We start from the raw sequence: 27,634 nt of genomic DNA on the forward strand, positions 1-27,634 counted from the left end.
AGGGGTTGGGCCCTGCCCCCCTCTAGAGACACTAGGGGCACAATGCTGGAGGAGCAGGCAGCCAGGGAGTTCCCCATCTTCCCAAGGGCGATGGGGCTCAGGCTTTGAGCTTCAGCCCTGGGGTGGCAGGGCGGCAGGCTCTGTCTGCATGGCTTCGTGCTCCGTCCCCAGGCCCTGGCCCTGAGGCTTCAGGCTCCAGCCTCATGCTGCCTCCACCAACCCCCCATCCAGGACTTAATTTGTCCCCAGGCTTGCCAAGTCTGAGTAAGTCTGCTGTGAAAAGTGATACTTGTATGTTTGTTAATATCACTTTTCACAACAGACTTAGTAGCTAGCAATAAATAAAGTATGATTTGGAACATGTATATGTGCATATTTATTTGTTTTTCCTAAAGCTAATTAAGTATTTTAGGAAAAAGTGTGAGTGACCACCAGCAAGAGTTGGTGGCCGTACTCTGAGGCCACCAAAAAATGTGTCCTGAGAAACCCTAGCACCAGTGCGAGAATGGACAAAGCAAACCAGAGTATAATGTTGCCTCCAGGACAAACAGAAAGGGTTTATCCCAATACCAGGGCTCTATCTAGTGGTAGAAAGTAAATAATGCACTTTATTCCCCTCAGGTAAGACACACAGGAGAGCTGCTTCCTTTGGGGAACTGTTGACCAAACTGTGGACTTGGCTACGCATGGCCTGGCTGAAGTGGGTGCAGCTCCGCTCCCTAAACAGTATTAGATTGGAGGAGGTAACAGGTCTACACAGAGCCATTTCCCATGCAGGTGCAGCATTGCACAACTACCTAGGTGCTGCACTCTGGAGGCTTTCTCCAGAGTGTTGCTGAGGGGTCTGGAGGTGCAAAGAAATAGTTACGTGTGTCCAGCTGTGTTATGTGATCCTTGTAGGCCCCAAGACCCTGCTGAAAAGGCAGCAAAGTGCCATTGGCAAATCACCCCCAGGTTCGCAGTAGGGTAGTTTGTATTTTTCCTGTTTAACTCCAACCTTTACCCCTTCACCTCTGAATTCTTTGCTACCCCATGCAAAATCTACCACGAATAGGGCTTTGTGATTTACCTGAGATCCTTCTCCTCTTCCCTTTATAATGCCCACTAAGCACCCATCTTCCCACCATGGGTGGTGAAGGTCTCTTGAATTTATAATTATAGCAGTGAAAAGCCCCTCTTCTGTACCCCAACCTTCCTCCTTGCCCATCATGCACTGGACTGGGTCAGAGTTCTCAGACTTCCAGACCCGCATGTGCTAATCACAGCGCCGAGGTGATGATGCTCCAACTATCGCAACACAGACTCATTTACCTTCCAGAGAAGGGCAATAGGTCTCTTTGTGACCATGCGGCACATGACATTTTCCTGTTCCCTGCTCAGAATCTCTTTAGGAGGCAGCATTGCCTGGGATAAATCACTGTGGTGCACATTGCTCAGGCCCACCCAGTAGCAGTGTTAGAATGTGATGTGCTCCTGTGGGGGGCGGGTATGAGTCACCTTTTCCAGTTCCTGGGCTTTAGCAGTCCTTCCTCAGAGGTTATCCTGAAGATAATGTCATGGGACAGGGCCAATCCAATATTACCCATTCCCTAAGGAGGACTCAATCTACGGCATCTTTTGAGTAAGTGCCTGTCAGATATTATTTATATTATGGTAGTTCCTAGGGGCCACTGATCAGGGCCACACTGTTATGTGTTGTACGCCCATTTAAGGATAGTCCCTTCCCCCATCTGAGTATAAAATGAGAGACAACTGGTGAATACAACAAACAGCTGGAGTGGAGGTAGTGCAAGGGGGGAGGGATAGCTCAGTGGTTTGAGCATTGCTCTGCTAAACCCAGGGTTGTGAGTTCAATCCTTGAGGCAGCCACTTAGGGATCTGGGGCAAAAATCTGTCTGGGGATTGGTCCTGCTTTGAGCAGGCGGTTGGACTAGATGATCTCCTGAGGTCCCTTCCAACCTTGATATTCTAAGGTAGAGACCGTTTTGGCTAGAGCAATAAGCTGCTGTCTGTGCACTCCAGCTGCCTAAAACATCATCAAGCGTTTTGTAGGTGTCACGGCAGAGGTCGAAGCAGTTTGGAAGAACCAGTGTGGTGGCTTCCCAGATGTTTATAGTGACCTCCTCCCATGAACACAGAGTGGTATGGGAGAAAACAGACAGGTGCTGGTTGGAATAGTGAACAAACAGACAACCAAGTCTGCTGTTGTTGGTGGAGCAGAAGAGATGGTTGATGTCTCAGTTGTGTCTAAGGCTGTCTACACTACCATTTATGTCGGTATAACTTATGTCATTCGGGGTGTGAATAAGTCACCCGCCTGAGCAACATAAGTTACACTGACCTAAGCGCTGGTGTGGACAGCGCTTTGTCGGCTGCTGCCGGCTCATTGGGGGTGGATTAAGTCGATGGGAGAGCTCTCTTCCATCGGTTTACAGCAGCTACACTAGAGAGCTTGCAGCTGCACCACGGTAAGCTCTCTAGTGGAGCCATATCTCAGAGCTAAAAGGAAATGAGCCATGCTGGACTTCAATGAGTTTAACCTCACAACACCCTGCAGAGACAGGGAAAAATTATCCCCATTCTACACATGTGGAAAATGAGGCACAGGGACAATGGTCATATAGGAAATCAGTGCCAGAGCCACAAACTTGAACCTCTCTCTCCCGATTCTCAGGCTAGTTTTTTAACCACTGGGCTACCCTTCCCATCTATGCTAGGCAAATGCAGTCAGTTTAGAAGACAAGACATGCCCTGCACGGCTGGCAGTGTCACCTGTTCATTGTGTCAGAATAAACATTTTAAAAATATGAAAGCCTAACGAGCGCACAGGACCTGCGGCTGTGTTTGTACCATGGGGAATGATGACTGAAAAGGAGGCATTTGAGCAAGTCTCCTGACATCCCAGTACTTTATGCCCATTTTTTTCTGTGCCACAGGGAAGATTCCTATTCCCCTTTGTCTGCACTGCAAAGTCATTACAGTGATTTTGGTACATCACATTGTACATGAAATCAAGGTGGTGGCTTCCCAAGTAAAACAGTGTGTCATCCCTCCCCACAAACCCCTTGTAATCCCAGCCCAGAGACTCAGTGAAAGACATTCCCTTTCCATGACTCATCAGAGGCTGTGTGTGGTAACTGGAGCTCACATTGGTAATAGGGGCTCTAGGACACAGGTGTGTGTGTAGTGTAGGAGGGACTCTAAGGAAGAGCAGCAGATATCTATAACCATTATCTGACCAGCTGCACTCGACAGTTTTGGAAAATAAAGTCCCTAGTTCCACGCCTGGTTATGGGGAGATGTTCTCGCTGGGAAGACTCTATCCTCCAAAGCCTTTGAGTTCAGGAGGATCACGGTTGCTGGGAGACCCTGCTTCTGTCCTACTTTGCGATGGCTTTAATGGAGGATGATTAGTTTGTCTTCATTAGCACTTCAGCATGCTAGATGCTTCCCAAACAGAAGATAAGGCCCACTCCCTGCCCCCAAAGAATTAATACCTAGAACAGTAGCAGGCAGACACTGGGATGGAGGCTTCGGGAAGGGGCATGGCATGCAAATGAGCCAGGAACCCTGATAGTGATGGGCTTTGTCTTGATAGTACAAAATATTTATAATACAGAGTGGGGGTGAGGTTTTGTCAGCAAAGAGATGGATGGATGATCCCCAGTAACTCCACACTCATGGTATTAGCCAGCTAGTCTCTGGCAGGCACGGTGAGAGAAGTGGGCTTTCGGGATGGATTTGAATGAGGGACTTCGAGTGACAAGGCCACGGCGCCTCACTATGTCAAATGGGGAGAAAGTGACTGCATGAATGATTAATCAGAAAGAGACACTGAGGCTGGAGTCAGAGCCTACAGTTCCCCGGGGTGGAGCTCTGCTATGGAGCAAAGGCGTATTTCAGAACTCTCTGCACTTGTTCTGCTTCTGCAGTAATGCTGATGGCATCGAGACTTGCTTCCTGTTAGCCGTCTATTAATGATGCTGACAGAGCAAAGGAAAGTGAACTGAAGTGTCATCACTGAACTACGTCCCCCACTGGGCAGTGTAAGGGCTGAAATTACTTTCTGATCAACACAAGATGAAAAGAGGATGTGAAAGTCAGAAATAATGAAGCGTTCCTATTGACAAGGGAGGTCACTTGGGGAAGGGGAATGGTACAATCAATGAAGGAATTCCAGCTAGAGGTAGGAGAGGAGGTTATTTACTATGGCCCATGTGACCCTTCCCCTCTCTCCGGAGAGGAGCAGCAACTGCACTGGCAGTTTTGCTGTTGTGGCCACCTCTCCACTGGCAGCTGCACTGAGACCCATCAAACTCATTTCATATAGGCTGCCAAACAATTGGCAGATGGTACCAATACTTTAGTCACTATGGAGCTGCCTAGTGGTTTTCATTTTCAGCACTGAAACTTGGGACTTGCTTCCTCCCTTGCTCCAACAGAGCCCAAGTCACAGGCTTTTGCCTGAGGAGGTGATTGTGGTATCAATTAATGGTGTCGTTTTGAATGACATACATGTGCTTAGGAGACTATTTGAGAAGGGCTCATTTTAGAAAATTATGCATAAAATGAACAAGCAAAAAAAGAATTTGGGGCCAAATTTTCAAAAAAGTGCCTGAAAACTGCACACCCACAACCTTTTGTGCAAGCAAAACCCGTGTCCGTGCATGCAAAAGAGCCTCTGTGTGTGCAAAATGGGGAAATGTGTGTAACGCTGACAGACCCTGGTCGTTGTCGGGTGGGATCAAACCAGGGACCTCTGGAGCTTAGTGCATGAACCTCCACCACATGAGCTAAAAGCCAACTGGCTGTTAGCTAAGGCTGTAGAGCAGACTCATTTCTTTTCTCTCTCTAAGTGGTCTCGGTGCCACTAGATGGGACAGAACACCACACCCAGGAGGTGTGCAAACAAATACCCATTTCTGTAGGTGAAAATCTTGTGGAATCAGTTAGGAGGAGGGCTACTTAGAACATTTGGCCCCTATGTTTTGGAAAATATTGCCCCATAGCCCTGTGGACTAGCATTGGCTGCATAGTTATCTCTGTTCAGTCAGGGCAATTATTTAGACTGTTTATTACCTGACAGACTCTATAGCACTGCTCAAAAGTTAAAAAACTAAGAATATATAATACAAACTGTTAAATCTTTGACTTGCTCATGGAACTGCCTGTGCATCAGTAATGAAGCAAGCAGGTCTCTTAACCAGGACAATAAATATTCTGCACACAGATAGTGCAGGAGACAGAATCCGGACTTCTTGGCATAAGTTGTGCTTTATTTCTCAAATACAAAAAAACAGAAATTCAACAAACAGTGGGAGGTTCCAACCTCTGAAATAATAAAAGATACCAAAGCAATGAGAGGGTCCCTCTTCAGAGTCCAGAATGCTATTGTCTATACATATAGCACATATATATAGGGACACAATCTACAGTATTGCTAACATCCGTGTCTCAAGATTCAAGGCACTGCAATGAGTTCAGCGCGCTGGCTTATTGTGCCAGGGCTTTTCCTTCGAGCCAGTGACTGCCTTATGTTGAAGGTATCCAGAATAAATCTCTTGTTGTCACAGACCCTATTTGTTTCCTGACAGTGACACTCGCTACAGGTGGTTTGTTTCAGGATGCGCTGGAGTGCTCCACCCTTTGGTACTGAGCATGTGCAAAGTTTCCCCTTCTTCCAAATCTTCGCCTGAACGTGTTTCCTTTCAACAACCTGCCGGACAGTGACTAAGGTCAGCTAGGAGCAGCTGCTGTTATCAGTGTTTTAGTGTTTACTTTTCTTCCCCTCTCACCTCATGGTGGGCACAGAATCCCTCCTTGGCATCTTCCTAAAAGACATGCTCTAGCTCAACCAGAAGTTATGGGCTTGATGCAGGAAGTACTGGGTGAAAAGCCATGGCCTGTGTTATACTGGAGGACAGACTAGATGGTCCCTCCTGGCCTTACAAATCCATGACTCTACTAATTTATAAGGAGGGTGTAAATGGCAAGCTAAAGTCCTTCCTCTGCATCTCCTGCAATGCCCTTCAATTCTGATCTGTGATGCTCCCTAGTCCAATCCTGGGCTCCCCACATAGCATGGCTAAGAGTGCACCTCAGTGCTGACATGCAGCAACCCCTGCAATTTTCTCTCCAATTACCCCCGGGTCTGTTAATGCACCTCAGCCCTGACCTGTCGCAACTGTAATAGTGTCTGAGAATAAGAACGTGAAACTGTCCAGTCTAGACTCATTCTCCGGAATGAATCAAGTACAAATAAATAAATGGCACAAATCAATCTTCCTCGCCACTGATGAGATGATTAAGATTTTTAGTGATTCATTCACAGACATTTTGCTGACTAGTTATCAATCTAAGGACTTGACTATACAGGAATACTCAGGAAAGTTAATCCAAACTAATTGGAGGTGTGAATTTAAATTGGATTGGTTAAACTGCATTAAACATCTGTGTGGATGATCTCATTCAGAATTGAGGCCTGGCCTACATAAGCTGCCTTGCGTCAACCTAACTATGGAAGTGGCTACACTAAAAGTTTGCTCCCACCGGCGTAACCGCCCCACTACGCTGACTTAATACCTAGACCTTCACGATGTAGTTAGGTTGATGCAGTGTCAGTGTACACACTGTGTAGCTTATATCTACTGTTAACGGCTTTCAGAAACCATCCCATAATGCCCCACACTGACAGTTAAATTGGCGCAAGCGCTCCCAGTGAGGACATGCACTTCCAACACAAGGAGCATAGTGTGGACATGCAAAAGTGATTTAACTACTGAGGCGGCTGTATGACGACATAACTTAGGTCAACATAATTCTGTAGTGTAGACATGCCCTTAGTAACACAGATCAGTTGTTTTTCGGATGAATAACTGGGGGCCTGATCCTTTGTGTACTTTACAAAGACCCCCTACTAAAGTCATAGGGTAGGACCCTTTGACCTAGAAAAGAGCCAGCACCACAGCATACGTACCGTTTCCCTGAGAACTGCTGGTCTATCTCCTCTAGAGACTGTCCTTTCGTTTCCGGAACAAAAAGATAAATAAATATAACAGCTGCCACTCCCACTACTCCATAGAGAAGAAACATCCATGACAAGCCTATGGCATCTACAGAAACAAGTTCGAAAGAGTGAAGGGTTAACAAGAGATAACACCATTTGCACTGAATGTCTTTTGGCATATGAAGCAAGTTGGTATCTTGACCAAACATCAGTTGTGTTCTGTGGGGCCATTGTACTTAGAGAAGCCTGTAAAACATAGCAGCGAAACACACACGGCCCGGATTGTGAATCAGCCTATGAGAAAGACAGCTCCCAACTCCAGAACTCTGAAGTACTGACATCCCGGTCTCTGCCTGCCAGAGCTGTGTAAGGAGCAGGGATTAACCTCGGCTCCAGAGGCCAGGCAGTACCTGATGATTTTCTCAGTCTAGTGCATCAGACAGCGCTGCTGGCAAGACAAGTTGAAGAGCAAGGGGTTCCAAAAGTTGCAAGCTTGGTGCTTTCCAGACTGATTCAGATTCGCTGCACTCGGCCAGTACAACATTTCCATTGCCCACATCACAAAATAACCGAATGTGAAAGAATTAAGCAAAAGCGATGGTGTTTTTATCACCATGGATGACACAGAAGCTGCAGGGAGCCACTTCTAGCAGAGATAAAATCAGCCTGGCTCCTATCAGAGTGGCCAAGGAATGGTGCCCTTTTGTCTCACCTGGTAGTATAGGAGGGTCCCAGTTCAAGGCTTGACTACAGAGTTACACACAGAGTGAGTTCTTCACACATGGGTTGTGTCCATTCTAGTACCTAACCACTAGTAGCCCGAAATGATACCCAATCCCCACACGGCATCCTGTGGCCAGTAGGGACATTGGCAGCCTGGCTGATTCTAGTAGCCCGACAGTAGAGAACTGAAGAGTGCTTGGACTGCATTTAGAAAGGCAAACAGGAAAATGTGGACTATACATACCAATGAGATCAAGGAACGAGAGGCTGATCAGTAAATTAGCAGCCCAGTTAAAGCTGTTGCAGAAGGAAAAGGCCCTTCCTCTTATTCCAGCAGGATAGATCTCACTGAGGACCAGCCATGTCACTGCAGAGAGGAAAGAAGGAGAGACAACAGCATCTTTAGGCAACTTTAGTGTGAAAGGGTGTGGGAAAGTTTTAAGGCTGGATTTTACCAGGGGCTTAGCACTGGCCTATCTCTGCACCCACTGAATTCAATGTTAAAGCTTCAACTGACTTCAACAGGAGAGTGCCAAGGCTGAGAGTTTTTTAAAATCCCACCTTTACTATTTTGTGGAGGAAAAAAATACAAATACAGAGACAAACTACATGCAAAGGCCCAGGGAGAGGGACCCAGGAGGAATCTGCAGAAAAGCTCCTAAAAACCCAGTTACCCGAAGCTACATTTGGGACATAAACAGGCTCAGTTCTAAACAGCAGGATAAAGGCAGGGGACAGAGCTACATTTTGTCTAAAACCAGAGACACCCCTGGTAGAGATGGGAACAGTACACACAGTGAGGGGTCTCTCATGCGCAGGGCGGCCATTTCCAGAAAGATGAGCAGGGATGGCTGCTCCCTTTAGACTTGGTGGGACGTATGCAGCTCAGTCTTGGAGCATCACACCTAACACTTACCCAGTCGTGTGTCTATTTTACAGGATTCTAGGCAGCTGTTTCTATTACATGCATTGCATTATAAAATAATAATAAGTACTGGGCCCCTACACTGTGCTTTTTGGCCATGGAGCTCAGTGCTTTACACAGGTGGATAAGTAGTATTAGCTCAGATTTGCAGATGGGGAAACCGAGGCACCGAGAGGTTAACTGACTTACCCAAGGTTGCACAGTAAGTATGTGGCAGAGCTGGGAATATAATTCAGTTCTCCTAATCTCCAAGGGACCACACTACCTGTCACAGAGTGCAGGACCTTTCAGTATATAATCTAGGTATGTTCCAGAAATAATTCAGTATTTTGTGAAACCGTATGTGATGGCATAAACAACTTAAAGGGATGCTGTCAAGTTTATGAGGCCTACCATGGACCTACTGTCTTTTTACTTAGATCTTTTTAACTTCATTAGATGTGGTTTCCTTTTCCCCCCAATAAAAACTTCAGTATTACTGAAAACAGAATAAATAAATGCCAGCATGCTAGCACTCACAAGCAGCCCCGCAGTAACAAATCTGGGTGTTCATGCAAGGAATTCAGTCAAGGAGCAGATGTTAGTGGGATACTTTCAAAGGGGTAACTATAAATAACAATAAATAAAAAGCAAAAATGATTCAATTTTTAAATTATTCAAAATATCTATTTAGGCAAGTATAATACAGCTTTCATTGCCTAAAATAAAAGGCAGCTGGAATGAGGATAGGTTGGGTGTGCTTTCAACTGCGGATTACCTATCAAATATGGTCCAGGCGAGTTATGACTAAAAGCCATTGCCAGGTGGCAAGTGACTGGTAACACCTGTGAAATGAGTTGATAATCTCACTTCAGTTCCTAGTGGATGGGTGTCTACACCCCAGTTGGCAGTAATGACTCTCAGAAGAGATGCTGAAGGTCGATAGGGCCATGCAGACCCAGGGACCAAAAATTGTATTGTGAGGCACTGATGTATACTGGCATTTTGGACAGTGAACAGTAACTATTTAAAAAACACATGAAATTCCAGATGTAGCTTCAAGCCAATGCTTACTTCTCTTATTATGTGCTGTGAGTTTTCCAAATATATTTTAAAGCCTAGAGATGGACCTGCCAGCTAGAGTAAGGAAGAAGGGAAGGCTGCACTTGACTGGGACTCAGGATATATGGAGTCTACTCTCAGCTCTGCCACTGACCTCATGCATGACCTTTGGCAAGTCACTTAGTCCCTCTGTGCCTCAGTTTACCATCTGTAAAATGGGGTTAATAATTCCCCCCTGCCTCTCAGGGGCGTTGTGAAGATCAGCTCAATGTTTGTGAGGTGCCCAGTTTCTACAGTGATGAACACCACAGAAAAAGCTATAAAAAAAATAACTCAGAGGTAATATGTATGGGAACTTTACACTGATGCTGTACCAGACCTCCAGTCTGCAGGGCTGGAGCGGTATGAATTCATTCAGGTAGGCATGAGTGTGGGATATTTTTTCAGTTGCAGGACCCTCAGCTGCCTTGTAAAGCAGGTGTATAGCAAATGTTTCCAGAGTGTGACGCTCAGTCATGGTTTTATACTATGGGTTATGGCAGACAGAGCATGTATAAACTCCATACTTACTTGGTCCAAATCCAATTGAGAATGCGCTCACAAAGGCCATCATGCTCAGCAAAGTAATCCAATTTAAAACCATATGTTCCCTATTGGGAGTATCACTGAAAGGAGAGCTTGTGTTTTGCACCGTCTCTTCATTGGACTGATTTGGCAGGTCCATTTTCTGAGTGCGGGAAGACTCTGTAATAATCTCTCTGTTTCTAGTGCTGTCAAAGTCTTTTGTAAGACCCTCTGGTCTGGTAAGAGCAAAACCGGGACTCAGTTGACTTTCACCAGCAGCTGAAGTCCGTGGGATGTACAACACAGCTGGTTGGGAGGATACTGGCTGTATGGGATGTTGTGCTATGGTGTACGAAGCATTGGGCTCTGTGGCAGTCTTACAGTCTCTGGCCTTATCCAATGGAACAGTCCAGCTGGTGAGGCCAATAGCAGTGACGGAGACAGACATCACCACACACCCAGCAATCAATAATACCCTTCTGCCGGCCTTATCTGCAAAAACCATTGCAACTAATGTTGCGATCACCTTCATCACCCCGAGCCCTACAGAAGCCAGGACAGCAGATGAATCATTCTGAAATCCCACGGAGCGGAAGATTTTGGAAGCATAGCACAGGACATTAGGTTGCCCGGTGAACTGCTGAAAGAGCACCAAACCCAGGCCAACCAGAGTCCTGCTTTTCATGTTGTCTCTAGACCTGAAAAGGTCAAGAAAGGAATAATGCTTCTCCTTACATGGCTCTGGCTTTGCTTCCTCTCCATCTTCATTGTTCTGCAGTTGAATGAGGCCCTTATGAGAGTCACAGTCCCATAGGTTTAATACAACAGGCTTAGCCGGGAGGAGCAGGATACTGAGAAACTGTATGACAGTCGGTGCAAGAGCCAATCCAAACATGTATCTCCATCCCTCAGTCATGTCTGAGAAGATGTAGTTCAGCGCATATGAAAGTAAGATGCCCACGGTGATGCCAGCTTCATAGAGAGACACCAGCAGCCCTCGCTGATGAGCAGCCACCATTTCGGAGACATAGATGCAGCATGCCATGGACGACACAGAGATTGCAAACCCTACAGTCATACGTCCAAATACCAGCCAAATAAGTGACCCTGCCAATGTTAGAATGAGGCTGCCACACAACAAGATTAGGTTGCTGACCAGTATCGCCCTCCTCCTTCCGTGACGGTCAATGAGGATCCCACCAACCAAAGAGGCAAGGAGAGCCCCAATGAGCAGGGAACTCACAAGGATTTCCTGTTCAAAGCAGCTGAGGTGGAAGTCCATCTGCAGTTGCAGTAAGGCACCAGAGATAATCCCCAGCTCATATCCGAACATTAACCCACCCAGGAGAGAGACTGTTGCAGGCAACAGGAGGACCAGCAATGCACGACCTGGAAAGCAAGCAAGCAACAGTGGGATTTCAAAGATTCACTCTGCTGGCTTTATAATGAAAACTATCTAGTTACACAAAATGGAAAAAGCTGTTCTGATAAAAGGAGGCCCAGGTTTTCAGCATGCACATTTGCGCACCTAAGTTACACAAACAATTACAACAATTGGGTGTACACTTGTGGTAATCATGCCTATAAACAACCAAGCATCTCTCTGGGTATGTATTTATGGAATTACAATGAGTGTGCATTCAGTCGTCACAACTGTGCATGCAGTTTAGTCATGGAAAGGGGCGCACATATTTGTGCTCACAGTTCTGAAAATGTGGGCCTGGTGTGTGAATGTGAACACAGTTAAGACTGAGATGTAACTGGAAGTCAGTGATTTATAGTGGACAAGCCAGGGTAATTCCCCCTTAGACTGTCCAAACTATTCTGTGTGTTCAACAACTTCCCAGCCAGGGGATGTAGTTTTCTCCTTTCTGTACTTTTCTGTGGGTTGTGTTACCATTCTGATGCTCTAGTCCCCAGTTTGTAGCTTAGAAGCATCTGTGCGGGTTCTTTTCACCACCTAGGAATTTCACAAATAAATCATCAGAGGAGCAAGTTACTGTCTCTATGTGCTGAATACTGACACCCCTGCCTGTTAACTCTGACACCAGAGAGCCAGAAAGGACCACTTGGGCCATCCTGTGAACCCTTTGCTGCTCATTACCGCATTCCCTCTAACGTCTTACCTAATCCCTCCTTAATTCTCTGCAATGGTCAGGCCTCCCTGGGGAAAATGTATTCCATTCCCCTAAAGTCCAGCATAAACTCGACTTCCTAAGAAGATCCTTCCTCCTTGTCCTACGATCATCTTTTCATTACAAGGGATGTCCAATATTTTAGATCCAAACTTCCCCATTCCAAGATCTGACTTTACTGTATCTGACTTTTAGTGTGGTAAATTATTTCCATCAGAAATCCTAGGTCAGGATACTGAGGTTCTAGACAGTGTTATGCTAACACAATTGATTGCCTTTATTTACAGCTTCCTGCACCATTATTTCACTTGTTTCCCTCGTGTTGTGTCTCTGGCCCTCCATCTGAGCCTGGGCAGGGAGACAGGACTCGCTGAGGTAATAGGAGTAGAAAATATTAAACTAACCGATTTTGTGTCCCCTTTCTTTCCTCTGACCATCTCCATTTTTAAGTCCCTTTACTAATGCTAATAACAGAGGCAGAGATCTCAAGGACTTCCCTTTAATGTCTCCTCACCAGATAAGTGGTATCATATAGCCAGGCCCCTGTGCATTGCATGATTATGTGTGTGCAGGTAAATTGCTGCATGAGTGTGGATTATTTTGAAATTGCAGCACAGTTATGCTCCAGAATCTCATTAGCTAAAAAGAAGTCTCCTAGCCCTTATCACTACGAGAAAGCCAAAGGGAATGCAAAACCAGGTTGGTGGTGTGTGCTCTGAGAGGTGTGAAATGCTCCAGTCACCTTAATTTAAGTCTGAGGACGATTTAAACTTCAGCATTAACTCTTTCACTGCTGAGTATTTTAGCAGGAACATAGAGCTTGTTTTTCATTGCTGAATGCAATGGAAGATGTTGGGAGTGCCTGTAGGGGCATACAGCTACCTTGCTGTCAAGGTGTTGCTGGGGTGGTGGCTCAATCCCTCTTACCCCCTGATTTAAAACCACCTCTACCTCTGACCAAAAGGGGGAGGCTAAGAGGAAGTGCATCCTATCCCCCTACCAAAGGCCTCAGCTGTTCCGTGGGAACTAAAGCCACTCCCCACACTTTCCTGGATGCTGAAAGCCTCCAGCTCTGCCCTGAAAATTTCTACCAGACTGGTAAGTATGGTCAGTACAGGCAGTTGAACCATACTGAAAATAAAACAGTGGGGCAGCACAAAATAAACTGAGGCCTGGGGTAAAATCCTGGCCTGACTGGGAGCTTTCTCACTGACTTCAGTGAAAGCAGACTCTCTCTCATGTGGTCTACCCACAAAGTTGCACCATTTTAATTAAAGGCATGATTTTACACTGATTTAATTAAACTGATATGACTCTATACGTGTACTCTCTTATGTCGGTTTAAACTGGGTTTATATCAGTTTCACCTGCGTGGGTAAATGTACAGGAGCAAGTTAAACCAATAAAACCAGCAAGAAGACAATATAAGAGAGATCATACACAAAAGTTGCACCGGTTTAACTAACCAGATTTAAATTCAACTGGTGCAACTTCTGTATCTAGACAAGCCCTGAATTTAATATCAGAATAAATCAGATACACAAAGAATACTAACTGGTTTGGACTAGACTAGTGGTGGGCAGTTAGGAGTAGAGTGCTTGGCCATGCCATATAATCCCTAGGTCCCTGCCACAAAATCCTGGGGCCTCAGTCTCATCATTTAGGTCTAATGCCCCACACAGGATACCAGCCCTTTATAGATAGCCTATTAGAGTTAAATTAGGGCAGGAGTGTTCTCCAATGGTAGCAGAAATTAGAACCCCTTCATTCTATTTCTGCTTGTATCTCTGATGTGACACGTGACCTTGGGCAAGTCACTTAACTTTTTTGTGCCTCATTTTTCCATTTTTGTACAATAGGGATAATAATACAGAGCTACCTGCCTGAAAGAGGTGTTTGTGGGACTTAATTAGTATTTGTAAAGTGCTTTGAGAGCTTTGATGGGAGTTACTAGAAAAGGAAAAAACTATTGTGAGAGAACCTGATAAGTGGAAAATAAGGATGAACTGGGCAGTGGTGTTAAAAAATATTGGCTTGTAATAGAGAATTACTTCTCCTGGCCAGGCTTGGGCTCTGCATATTTCTTTGTGACAAAATCCTTAAGTTCTCTGGGCAAGGGACTGTCACTTCATCTGTGTTTGTACAATATCTAGCACAATGAGGCCCGAAACCTGATTGGGGTATTTGGGCAACACCAATGATAATCGTACAGATAATGTTCACCACTCCAAATGACCTATTTCTCCTAAATGTTGAGCTGCAGGCATGAGTTTGTTCTGTAATATGCTGTTTTCCAGCATGTGACACTGATGCTTTGTTACTAGTTTTGCTTTAATTTAAAATACTGTTATTTTAAATAGACTATTGGAAAAAAATTATGGAAACACCCACTGAAATATGGAAAAGTTTCCTCAACTAGAGCTTTATAAGATGTTTTGCAGTCTGTGCTTTACAGGAAGTGTCTATATTTAGCTTCTAATTACAGTATGCAGTAAAGGTTATTTCTCAGTACAGGCTATATTTACATTTGTATTTATTCTGTAGCGTTTTGTCGTGCCATTTGTATTCATTATGTCACTCATGACACATGCCAAAAACCACCCTCCATGCAGTTACCTACACTTAAATCACTTCTTGCACACATGTAATATAGATAATTAGAAACAATATTTGCTCAATAAGAACAGAAAGGGGACAGGGCCATTCTACTGTACTTCTCATTATCTTTGTGGGCACTAACGATTTATGACCTTTGATTTAAATCCAGCTTGCTATTCAGTCAATTCCAATGCTGTCATGGGGGCTCAATCACATGTGTCCCTGCACTTGGCTTTCACATTTGCACTCTTCTCTTGAATCTTTACTTAATGTCACAAGGGGAAAAAGTTTGGTGGGTCTCACCAATGCCTCTCTGTCAAGTGTGCACTCGGCTCAGGTCTAGAATAGTAGTTGGTGGTGCCAGGATTCAGAGAAACTGACTTTTGTACCACTAAAGACATTATTTGCATAAGACCAGTACCAACACTCTCATCAATGCAACTTCCTTTAACAAAAAGTTGAATAACTGCTTCTCTTTCTCAGCTGTTCTGTTCCTCCACTCAGCCCAGGAAATGGGGCTGGGGACAAAGTTGGCTTTAAGCCACTTTTTGTGCTCCTTGTATTCTAAGGGCAAGCAGTGGCTTCTGGCAAAAATCAGCGCCTCTGAGCAGCTTTAACTGATGCTCTGGCTGCAAAGCCCCCCTATGGGTGTGCTAGGTCACAGTGTGAGATGCCAGTGCCCCAAATACTGGCCATGCTCCGTGCACATTGAAGGCTGGCAGAGAGTGTTCCAGCTGCTTGGTTCAATGGCTGGGGAATTATCTTTCACTGGGAGTTCCCCAGGAGCTGTTTCCTCCCCGTCATATCACCAAAGTGGCATTAATGGGCTGGGGCACAGAGTTGGCCTATAAAGTTTGCTACGAGATTTGGTAAAAAGATTTCTAAATTCAAAATTTTGTCAAAAATCAGTTTGAAAATTTCAACTTTTTCTGTGTGTGAAAATTTCATCGTGTTTTTCGGCTCCTTTCTGTTAGCTATGTTTTCATAAGACTTCTGGTCTGGTGCTTCCTGTCCACAAGCAGTTAGCAATAATAAAAAGACACAGCTACAATTCAGCCCCATGGGATACAGCACCCCACATGCTCATGCCTGACTATAGAGTTCTGGCTCTACAGAGCCTTAAAAGTGGTCTGTAACTTGCCAATACAAAACAAAATGTGACTTCTATATTCAAAGGGGGCTAATGATTTTGGATGTCTCTGGTTTTGGGTGTGCCTAGATACACCCACAGGAGCTTGATTTTCAAAAAGTGCTCAGCACCCACCCTCTGAAAAAAATCAAGCCCTTTTAAGGTGTGTGAAGTTGGCACCCAAAACTAGCAGCCCCCCAAAATCACTAGCCTCTATTGAAAACGGAGACCGGTGTGCTAGAGTTGGCTGTGAGAGTGGTATGGAGATTAACTGAAATCTAAATTAGCCAGCGGAGAATGAATGACAGTGGTTCTCGGCTACTATACCAGAGGGAAAGGAGAGGACTCTAGGAAATCAGTGGTAATGTTGTAATGAAGGAAGAATTTGGAGTAATCAGTAACAGTTCACTTAACATCAAGCCTGATATCCCATGAACTCTGGGACATGGGTTGAAAGGTCTCCATCTTATAAAAACCACCAGCTCCAACCGGTGGCAGCCTCAGCAGAGAGCCCAAGGGCTGAGAGGGCCACGGAATCTGAACCCTCCAGCTCGGAGAGGGGGGGAAGCTGCCCTCACTGCCCCTGTTATGGATTAGGTAGCAGGAATCCCTCCTCCGGGCTGTGTATGTGTGAATCCAACCCAGCCTCCTTCACAGCACCAAAACTCCCTGGCGGGGCGGGTGTGTGTGTGTGTGTGTGAGACAGGACAAATCACCCACAGATCCATCTCTCCTCCACCCCCACAGATCCTGCCAGGAAGCACCATTCCTTAAAGGCTTAAACCATTCCCCTCCCCCAGGCGGGCTGTGAAATCCGGGTGGGGGGGAGGTCACTGGGGCTGGGAGAGAAGCAGCAGCAAAGCGGGATCACCAGCACAGGCGAGTGACAAAGCAACCCCCAGCCCGGCCCCCTGGATTCCGCCTGGAGCCAGCCAGCCCCGCAACCCCCGCTGCGCCCCCAGCCCAGCGCCGGGCGGGCATGGCACTTACCCATGGCGATGCGAGAGGCCGGGGAGTTCGGCTCAAGTTTGTTTCCAAACAGCCCGGGACAGTCCAGCAGGGAGTGGGCAGTAAAACCCAAACCGACTGATTCAGGTCCCTCGGATCATCTGTGCCTGGGGGGGATCCGCCCCCGCTGCAGCAGCAGCCCTGAGCAGGGGGGCCCTGAACCAGACCCGGAGAGGAGCGGGGCTCCCCGACCCTGGACCGGGGATCCACATTCAGGATCCCCGGGCAGCCAGACGCTAAAGTCCTGCGCTCTTCTCTCCTGGGGCGGGACTGGGGGCGGGGTGCCCCCCGCTCTGGCTGGGTGCCCCAGGCTTGGGCACGCCTTGCCTGCCACGACCCGGCTCGAAACCCTCCAGAAACTCCCGCCCCAGAAACTTTCCTTTCCCCGCCAGCCCCCCTAGCGCCCGGCGGCGATGAACCCGGGGGTGCTGCTGTACAGCGCCACGTTGCTACAGCCCTGCCTATTGCAGCTGGGACGGCGGAGCCTGGGGGTTGTAGTCCTGGTTCCCCGGCCCGGGGACAGCTGCCTCGCCAAGGGCTTGGTGGCTGTGCAGAGCCCGGAGCGAGCAGCAGTCGGCAGAGCTCCCAAGAGCTCGCTCTGTACCCCTCCCGCCCCTGTAATGGGGTATGCCCTGTCTCTTCCAGCGCTGAACACACACTCCGACTGCGTTGCAGGGAATTATTGTTGATCCTCTTCCTTTTGCGATGAAGGATTTCTGCAAAGTGAGTTCCAAGGAGGCAGCTTAAATCTCATGCATGAACCCGGCCCTCCCTTGTTCCCTAAGAATAATGGGGCGGGGGTGGGGGTGTTTCTGGGTGTGTGGGGCGCAGTGTAATCAAGCTGTGACAATTATGAATATTATGAAGGAGATTTAAACTGTCCCTCATCACAAACAAAAACACAAACCCTTGCAAAGCGCATGGCGCATCCTCACTGTTCCTCTACCTCTGGGATTGTATTTATAAGGTCCTTGGGACCTGGATCTTTTCTTCACAGCCCTCTGTAAAGGCCCTAGTACACTGGTGATGTTATAGAATTGATAGATGAGAAATAAACCAGAAGAGTTAATAACACCCGACCGTGCAAGTTTTCTAGTGCTCCTGCTGAATGTATCATGACCCCTGACTTAAATGCTCAGGTTCTGAAGCTCAGCTTTTATTGGTGCATTTCTAATTGTTCTAAATGCATGGATCCAGGGCCAAAGTAAGACTTTCTGCTGGAATTACAGATCTACACCAAACCTCAGCCCTAAATATAGTATATGCTATATATCATTTTAGCAGTGCATGTGAAATGCTTCACTGCTGATTGCAGGGGGTCTGGATAGCTCTGGCAGGAAGCCTTTGCTTCTAGAGGACTGCTTTAAAACCAATGCAAGTAACCAGTGCAAGTGGAATAACCAGAAGAGATTGGCAACTGATGGTTCTTTGGTCCTGCTTTGGGTTGGAAAGGGGTGTACAGCTCTACCTCGATATAACGCTGTCCTTGGGAGCCAAAAAATCTTACCACGTTATATTGAACTTGCTTTGATCCGCTGGAGTGCGCAGCCCCGCCCCCCTGGAGCACTGCTTTACTGCGATATATCAGAATTCGTGTTATATTGGGTAGCGTTATATCAGGGTAGAGGTGTATATTACAAAAAACAATCCAGCAGGACAGAGATAAGGAAGATTTCAATGTCAAGGGCTGTCAATGTCAAGGCCCCATTAGGCAAAGTACTTCAGTAGTGTTTAGGTTTAAGCATAAGCTTAAATTCATCTCTGCTCAGCAAAGCACTTAAGCATGTACATAAAGTGAATGTAGCGAAGACAATGGGACATAAGCCACTGGTTCCTTGAATCAGGGCCTAAACTCACACATCCAAAACCAAAACAAATAAACCCAATCTTTAAACATGGGGTTTTACAAAATCCAATATGTGTTTTCATGATTATTTTAATCCCATGAAAACACTTCCCCTCAGTGCTATAAGCTCAAACCATAGAGTATTAGGCTTGTGCATGAGAGCCAGAACATGAAAGTAACTATAAAAAGTGAAACTAACTAGCCAAGTTTCATCCCCCCCAAAATGAGAGGACTACAAAAGCAAACAAGTTGGATAACTAATGAAAAATACATTTGATTGTAAAGATTATTTCAATGTTAATAATCTCAGGCATTATTTACCTTAACAGGGAATTCTAGATAAATATTTAAAAAGCAACCTTTTTATTCAGAAAACCATGATGATACCCAGCTCTTTTTCAGGAAAAAATACATTAAGTCTCTGCTCCCGAGGAATCCAGTACTGCCAAATCTCATGATTTAACTGCGGGGTTTACAATTTCCCCCCTTTAAAGTCATAGGTTCCTGGACTCATGTGACTAGAAAGAATCTCAGCTTTCTCTTTCTTAAAAGGAAGTTTTTAACCTTTATGGTTGTGGAGTAAATATTGAAATCGTGAATCCTAAAGGCTCAAAAAAACAGAAGGAAAATAAAAAGAACTTCAGATTTACTATTTTAAAATATCTAATGATTTTTTAATCCAGTCTCATGACTTTTGGGGGCCAGACTTATCATTTTTGTACACTTGAGACTGGCAATATAGGAAATTCTACATCTTTTCAGCACTGGATATGCCAACATTTTGGAAAGTAGGTTGTAGGCCATCTGGTTTGAAACTTGAGCTTGATCAAAGACTTGTTTTTGTTCCCTCTCAAAGACACAGATCTAGTCTATTTTTAAAAGTGTTTCAAGTCATCCACACATTTTACAGATTAAATATACACTTCCCATTCATCTTTAGTTTCAAATGCAAAATAAGTATTTAAAACTACCACTTCCAAATTCTTTTATCCAGAATAAACTCACAACTGCACAGGGACCTTATGAAAGGTAAAGAATGGCTTCAAACACTGAAGATGACCAATAAAATCAACAATATTCAAGGAAGCAGCTTTTCAAAGGGATTAAGGAATGAGAGTTGAAGGATTTGGTAACCATAGCAACTGTTTCAGTGATGCTAATAATCATGCAAATTAAGTAATGTACTTTAAAAGCCAGACCATAAGTTGTGAGCATTTTCAATCAGCTTTAATCACTGCAGGACAGAAAATCCTACAGTTTTACAGTATGAAATGTACACACAGCATACACATAGCCCAAGTCACTGGGAGATTTTGTTCTTGAAATTAGGATTCTCTTGAGAATGGGTTATCCTGTGTAGAAGTAATCAGGGGAGTAAAATGATGCTATGACAATGCAGAAGATCAAGGGTTTTCTAATTAATATAGAAGTATGTTAAGGGGCTGATGTAAAATTCTGATTGGCTCTTATAGCACTCAGAGCCAAAATGTTTTGTTCTAATTGCTAATTAAGTATCTCCTTATCCTGAAGCTATGTGTGTGAGACTGATTGACCATTGTTATGTCTATTCTGAACTCTGGGAACACACGGAAAAATATGGGGTACTTCTGGTGGATGCCCTGTGATTTTCTCTGTATACTCTGCCATCCAGAATGCAGTTGTTGAGCTAACAGGGGAGATGGTGGAGTGCCCCTGCTAGGTGGCCCTGAGGTGTATGTGCAGTGCCTTTTCAAGTATATTATGCAATTGACAAAGGGAGGTGTATGACACGGATTTTCACACAGGGCTGGAGAGTGAGCCTGCCCCGCACTCACTTGGCAGTGGTGGCTCCTGTCCTGTGGGGTTGGGCTGGCTCCCTGTTCTGGTCATTGTAACATGGTGCTCGTGGTTGCTTGGTGTTGTGACCCTGTGCACCACGTTGCAATGCCACTCTCTCAAATTTGGCTTCGGCACCCATCCGTCATGATGGAGGGCTGGCCAGGCCAAACCTGAATGGCTTGGAGTGGGGAGCCAAGTCCAGGAGCCGCCACTGCAGGGTAAGCGAGGGTTGGTCTTGTCAAGCTGTCTGGAGTGGCTCAAGAGTATGAGTACCAATCTCGGGGCAGACTGTTACAAACCAGAGCACAAACCCCAAACTGGTTGTGAGTTCTATACTGAGATTTCACCAACCAAGCATCAAGTGTGAACTGCTCAAGCACTACAATAGCCTTAACATGGAGTCACAGACAGTCCCCTTGGGTACACCAATCTATCTTGCCACCTAGGCAAGCTTGCCTTTGCGATAGATGGTCCCTTATGCCAAAAATTACAACACTATTCAGGTTACTTCCAGTCCCAAAGCACCAGTCATTTACCCCAGGTCAATTGTACCTTAGATCTCTCACCAAAGACAATGCTTGTAGCCCACCCTATAACAAACTATCTAAAGATTTATTAACCAAGAAAAAGAAATAGAGATATTTACAATGTTAAAGTAGGTAAAAATACAGACACAAATGAGTTACAGTCTTAGACTCCAAAATGTGGTAGAAGCGTCTATAATAAACCAGCTCTATATGTCCTGTAGGGCTAACCCAGGCCAAGCATGGGGATCTTTTGCTTATGTTTAGTAATCCTTACCCCTCGAAGTCCTAGCAGCATAAAGATACAGTTTCTTCTTGTCAGGGATTTTTATTCCCTTCCCCCAGAGTTCAAGCTGATGGGACAAGTCCTCGTGCACGTCTACTCTTCATGGGGGGGCGTGTGGGGGCAATCAACAAAGTCTTTTGTCCTCTGATGTTTGTCTGGTGTCTATAGGCCTTCTTTTGTTGGGCAGGAGATAACACCTTATGACAGGGTGGACTAGGTCCGGAGCCCCCCTGCTGGAGGCCTCACGGCCCTGTATCACCTTGTCCCAGAATAGAGCAGCAAGAAGTCCTCCAGGCAGCCTAGAGTGGCTAGAGTGGCTGTAGAAGAGTGGCCAATCAGAAGGGCTGCTGGAGCGATCAATAAGGGGCCGGAAGGACTGAATAAAAGGCAAGCAGCAGAGCAGAGCCGTCAGTTGCTGTGTGGAGCTCGATGAGGGAGGACTGGGTGCTTGGCTGGCTAGACGAACAGCAGGACTGCGGATAGCTCACCGCAGAGAGCTCACCAGACAGAACTGAGCCCAGCGAAGGCTGCCAAAGACCTTGTGCCTGGCTGGCTGGATAGAATAGCAGCAGAGCCGTCAAAAGGTCAGTGTGGGCAGGCTGAGGGTTGGGGACTGAGCACAAAACCTCACGTCACCAGACCAGGGTACTGAGATGGGCCCCGGCTGGGTGTCTGAAGAAGGCAGTGCCTCTACGAAGAAGCCTAAAAGCTATGGCCCCATACCAGGGCCGTGATAAGAACATGGGAATCTATACCCCAGAAGGCAGGACAGCGTGTGCGGCTCGGCCAGAGGGCTGAGCTGCTGAAGACCAGCCGAGAGGATCAGTAGCTGGGGAGTGCTCGCGAGAGGTAGATGCCACCCTGATTAAGACCAAAAAAGAAAAGGGAGCCGTCTGCAAGAGGTGGGTGTCCCGCCGTGAAAAGAACTGTTTGCAGGCCCTCTCGGCCAGAAAAAAGGGGGCACGCACGAGAGGCGGGTGCTGATGCCGTTACATATCTCCTGTGGCAAACTGTATTTCACACTTGGTAATACTTCTCTCCTGACTGGTAATTTACAGTTATAAAGAAAACACTTACATATTACTTTATAACATGGAATACAGATATTTATAAGGGAGATTAATGCATTCAGCAATTTACAAGCATTTCATAAAGTCTAAACACAAAACACATTTTTATAATGCTAATACCTATTTTAACACAGAGGTAAGCCAGACTGATTCCAGCTGTACAGTGTACAATTGAGGCCTAGGGGCCTTGGCATGAGCTGGCACCTGGTCTGCCAGCATCATAGGGTTCACTCACCAGCCCTCTCCCTCCCCCCCACTCCCAGGGCCTCCCATGTGCACCAGGCCAGGATTAGGGTTGTGGTGCTGGGACAGAAAGTGCTGCTGCAGGTGTTTGGTGCCCCATCAGTGAGGTGAGGAGAACATGGTGGAGAAGTGCACTCATTGAATAGGGAGGCTACATCCACCACTGAGTCCACTGGATTATGGTGCATTTAAAATTTTACTTGTGTGCATACAAGTCTCTCTACTTGTAAATAGCTAGCTACACGTTTGCTAGTTCTGCGAGATTTGTAGGCTTAGACTATCTCAATGGTGAAAGCTAAACTAGATATTAGCTGTACAGCTCTAGCTGATGAGGGGAATGAGACCGAATGGTCAATTAATTTGAGTACTGGAAAACCACCAGGAGAGTCTTCTGACTGGGGATGGTTTTAAAAAACGAAACCTAAAGCCAGTAGGTATAATTGAAAATAGTACCACGACGAACAACCCATTGGCCCCTTGGTTGCAAAATCTGGCTCTGCCACTGCAAGAATAGAGGTAGGGTTCCCTTGAGTTTGGATTCTCTCTTTGGGGAGCAGTTATAGCACATGCATTTCTTCTGATGGATTCCTGAATTTCTTCTGAGGCTTTTTCTTAAATTATTTCAATTTGTGAAATCAAAATAATGGCTTTTCTATGACGTTTCAGCAAACTATTGTCCAAGTATGTGAACTGCCAACAAATCTGCTCTTAAATATCCTGGAAGGATCCTGTTCTCTGGCAGGGTAATAAACATTAAATACCTAAGATAGCAAGAAGGTGTGGCTCTGTGGGGGGAAAATATCTTTATGGTTTGTTTACATAAAGAGGCAGGTGAGACTACATCAATATGTTTGGCTGGTGCATCAACATTGCAGTCAGCTGGGTGTCACGAACCTTTCAAACTAAACCATGAGGAACTGATACAATATGCAGTGGGAATAACTGAAAATGTGTTTTAAACAATCCTTTGAAAAGCGACCTGAAATGTTTCTTTCAGTCTGAAGTTGTGTAAATAACAAACTTTTGTCCTATACATGTAAACCATGTATATTCTGAGCCTGACCCAAAGCCCACTGAAGTCATTGGAAACACTCGTATGGGCTTTAAATCATATCCTCTTTGTGCAGCTGCTGTAGCACATAACTCCATGAATTAAAGGTTTTGTGTGGTCTTCCATGGAATGGGTCTTTGGGGACCTGGAAGAGTCATATCTACAGTGACAAGTCTGTGGCCACTTGCAGACACAGCATTAGTTCCGAAGGATCCTGCAAAGGAAGAAAGGCTCATGCCTCCTGTTCTCTAGCATATTTCTTGTCCTCCTTGCTATGGTCTTCCCTGAGGTTCTCTTGTGATCATCAGGCTGTACGTCTTGGCCAATCCACTTCCCTGTTTGATTCTTCTCTCTCTTTCGGCCTGTGGATTTCAAGTGAATGAGGCTGCATTCCAGCTATAGAACCGAATAATAAATACACCAAGCATAAAAACCACAAATATGTATTTCTTGAGCTGTTTAGCATTTAAAATTCAAACTGCAGTTGGTAACAATAACCCAGTTCGAATGTACTCTACATTGCTGAACTATTCATGAAAAGTTGCACTGTGCCGCAGGGCAGTAGCAGCTAGAAACAGACATTAAAATCATAAATGAAAACAAGGAGTGGGAATCCATTTAGCAAAGAAGGAATCCCCAGCGATCTAGCAGGTTCTCCCCCACAAGGCGGATAATTTGGCCCCAAATCTGTAATTTGTTCTTTTTTTCACTTGTCATTGTAATAATTCAAATGCTTTAAAATAAGGGCAGAACAGAAGTTAAGCTAGTTTGTTTTGTAGTCAGCTATGGGAAGTTTATTAGAGGAAATGTTTGTTCTTATAACCAAACTCAGCAAGTTCAGGCCAATCTTTGTTTTAGAGATGACAATAGTGCAAAGTGAGTCAGGGTTTGTTTACTCACAACAGTTGTACCACTCTAACTATCTGGGAAGAGTTAAAGCACTACAATCCCCCTAGCATGGAGACAGTTCTGTTGGCATCAGTGTGCTTTACAACAGCATAGCTATTCCCATACTAGAAGGAGAATAAGCTATACTAGTGTAAGGCACTAATACAGCAGTATAACTGCATCCACACTAGGGGTAGTACCAGGATAACTGATTCAGAAAAAATTACCCCCCTAGCCAACTTAGTTATACTGATACTCAGAGAAGGGCCATGCTGAGGCTTGGGGTAGCTAACTCCTGTCTGTATAAACACAGTTTGCCTAATTCCCATTTGACCAGCTTTGAGACTCTCGGCCTTAGGCCAGGTCCACTGGGAATGCTTTACCAGTATAGGAATACTGGTGTACTTACTATATTGGCAAAATACTCCTCAGGTATAGCTACACTACGGACGCTACAGTAGCACAACTGCAGCAATGCCACAGTACCAGAGTGTAGATGGGTCCTATGTTGATGGAAGGGGCTTTCTGTTGCTGTAGATAATCCGCCTCTCCAAGAGGCGGTAGATGGGTTGATGGAAGAATTCTTCCGTCAATGTAGCTTGTCTACATTGGGGGTCAGGTCGGCTTAACTACAGTGCTTAGGGGTGTGAATTTTTCACACCCCCTAAGCGATGTAGCTAGATCGATCTAAATTTTAAGTGTAGGCCAGGGCCTCGGTAGGCTTATTCCAGCCCCTGCAAGTGGGAAAACAAATAAACACGGCTGTCAAGCGATTAAAAAAATTAATCACCATTAATCGCACTGGTAAACAATAATAGAATACCATTTATTTAAATATTTGTGGATATTTTCTACATTTTAAAATATATTGATTTCAATTACAACACAGAATACAAAGTGTACAGTGCTCACTTTATATTTATTTTTATTACAAGTACTTGCACTGTAAAAACACAAAATAATTAGTATTTTTAATTCACCTAATACAAGTACTGTAGTGCAATCTCTTTATCATGAAAGTTGAACTTACAAATATAGAATTATGTACAAAAAACTTCATTCAAAAATAAAACAATGTATAATTTTAGTGCCTGCAAGTCCACTCAGAACTACTTTTTGTTCAGCCAATCACTCAGACAAACAAGTTAGTTTACATTTGCAGGAGATAATGCTGCCCTCTTCATAATTACGTCACCAGAAAGTGAGAACAGGTGTTCTCATGGCACTGTTGTAGCCAGCGTTGCAAGATATTTACATGCCAGATGCGCTAAAGATTCACGTCTTCATCTTCAACCACCATTCCAGAGGACATGCGTCCATGCTGATGATGGGTTCTGCTCGATAACAATCCAAAGCAGTGCGGGCCAACGCATTTTCATTATCTGAGTCAGAGGCCACCAGCAGAAGGTTGATTTTCTTTTTTAGTGGTTCGAGTTCTGTAGTTTCCACATTGGAGTGTTGCTCTTTTAAGACTTCTGAAGGCATGCTCCACACCTCATCCCTCTCAGATTTTGGAAGGTACTTCAGATTCTTAAATCTTGGGTCCAGTACTCTAGCTATCTTTAGAAATCTCACATTGGTACCTTCTTTGCGTTTTGTAAAATCTGCAGTGAAAGTGTTCCTAAAATGAACATGTGCTGGGTTATCATGCAAGACTGCTATAACATGAAATATATGGCAGAATGAGGGTAAAACAGAGCAGGGGACATACAGTTCTCCCCCAAGGAGTTCAGTCAAAAATGTAATTAACGCATTATTTTTTAAATGAGCATCATCAGCATGGAAGCATGTCCCCTGGAGTGGTGGCCGAAGCATAAAGGGGCATATGAATGTTTAGCATATCTGACATGTAAATACCTTGCAATGCCAGCTACAAAAGTGCCATGCAAATGCCTGTTCTCACTTTCTGGTGACATTGTAAATAAGAAGAGGGCAGCATTATCTCCTATAAATGTAAACAAACTTGTTTGTCTTAGCGACTGGCTGAACAAGAAGTAGGACTGAATGGACTTGTAGGCTCTGAAGTTTGACATTGTTTTGTTTTTTAGTGCACTTTGACGACAAAGATTGCACTACAGTACTTTTTGAGGTGAATTGGAAAATAGTATTTCTTTAGTTTATCATTTTTACAGTGCAAATATTTGTAATAAAAAATAATATACATTTTGATTTCAATTACAACACAGTATACAATATATATGAAAATGTAGAAAAACATCCAAAATATTTAATAAATTTCAATTGGTATTCTATTGTTTAACAGTGCGATTAAATCTGCGATTAATAGTGATTCATTTTTTTTAATCATGATTAATTTTTTTGAGTTAATAGCATGAGTTAATTGCGATTAATTGACAGTCCTACAAATAAAATCAGTAAAAGCACAGTTTTGCCAGTATAGCTGTGTCTACAGTAGAGGCTTTTGCTGGCACAGGTGTGTCAGTCATAAATCACACCTCACCACACCCCTGACCAAAATAATTGTGCTAGCAGAAGTCTGTAGTGTAGACCTCGCCCCATTCTTCTAAATAAATCCTGGAAAAAGAGTTGTCTGTGCGAACTCCATCCTGCTAGATGCCGAGTGCTCTCAAAGTCAATGTGAATTAAGGGGTCTCAGCCCCTTACAAGAACAGGCTCTATTTCTATTAGCTTGGCCTACAATAATTTTTAATTCAATTCTATCATTTATAAAAGGAGGGTTGCACATAAAACTAAGTTGTCAAGGGGAACAAAGTTACACAAGTAAAAGACATTACAACAAACTCCATGCCTCAATGAA

At 44.8% G+C, this 27,634-nt stretch overlaps 1 protein-coding gene across 1 annotated transcript; it reads right to left on the reverse strand.

The window, feature by feature from the left end:
* Window positions 1–5,263: 5,263 nt before the first annotated feature.
* SLC2A10 (solute carrier family 2 member 10) lies at window positions 5,264–17,502 on the reverse strand. The gene is made up of 5 exons (XM_024204444.3): window positions 17,112–17,502; window positions 10,266–11,648; window positions 7,974–8,096; window positions 6,977–7,112; window positions 5,264–5,716 (listed from the first exon to the last, which is right to left on the reverse strand). Exons 1-5 carry the CDS (start codon window positions 17,113–17,115, stop codon window positions 5,620–5,622), a joined length of 1,743 nt encoding a protein of 580 aa, XP_024060212.2. The 5' UTR covers window positions 17,116–17,502; the 3' UTR covers window positions 5,264–5,619.
* Window positions 17,503–27,634: the final 10,132 nt, after the last annotated feature.

This window comes from Terrapene carolina, unplaced genomic scaffold (assembly GCF_002925995.2).
Source record: "Terrapene carolina triunguis isolate 2854851 unplaced genomic scaffold, T_m_triunguis-2.0 Scaffold130, whole genome shotgun sequence".
Taxonomy (NCBI): domain Eukaryota; kingdom Metazoa; phylum Chordata; order Testudines; family Emydidae; genus Terrapene; species Terrapene triunguis.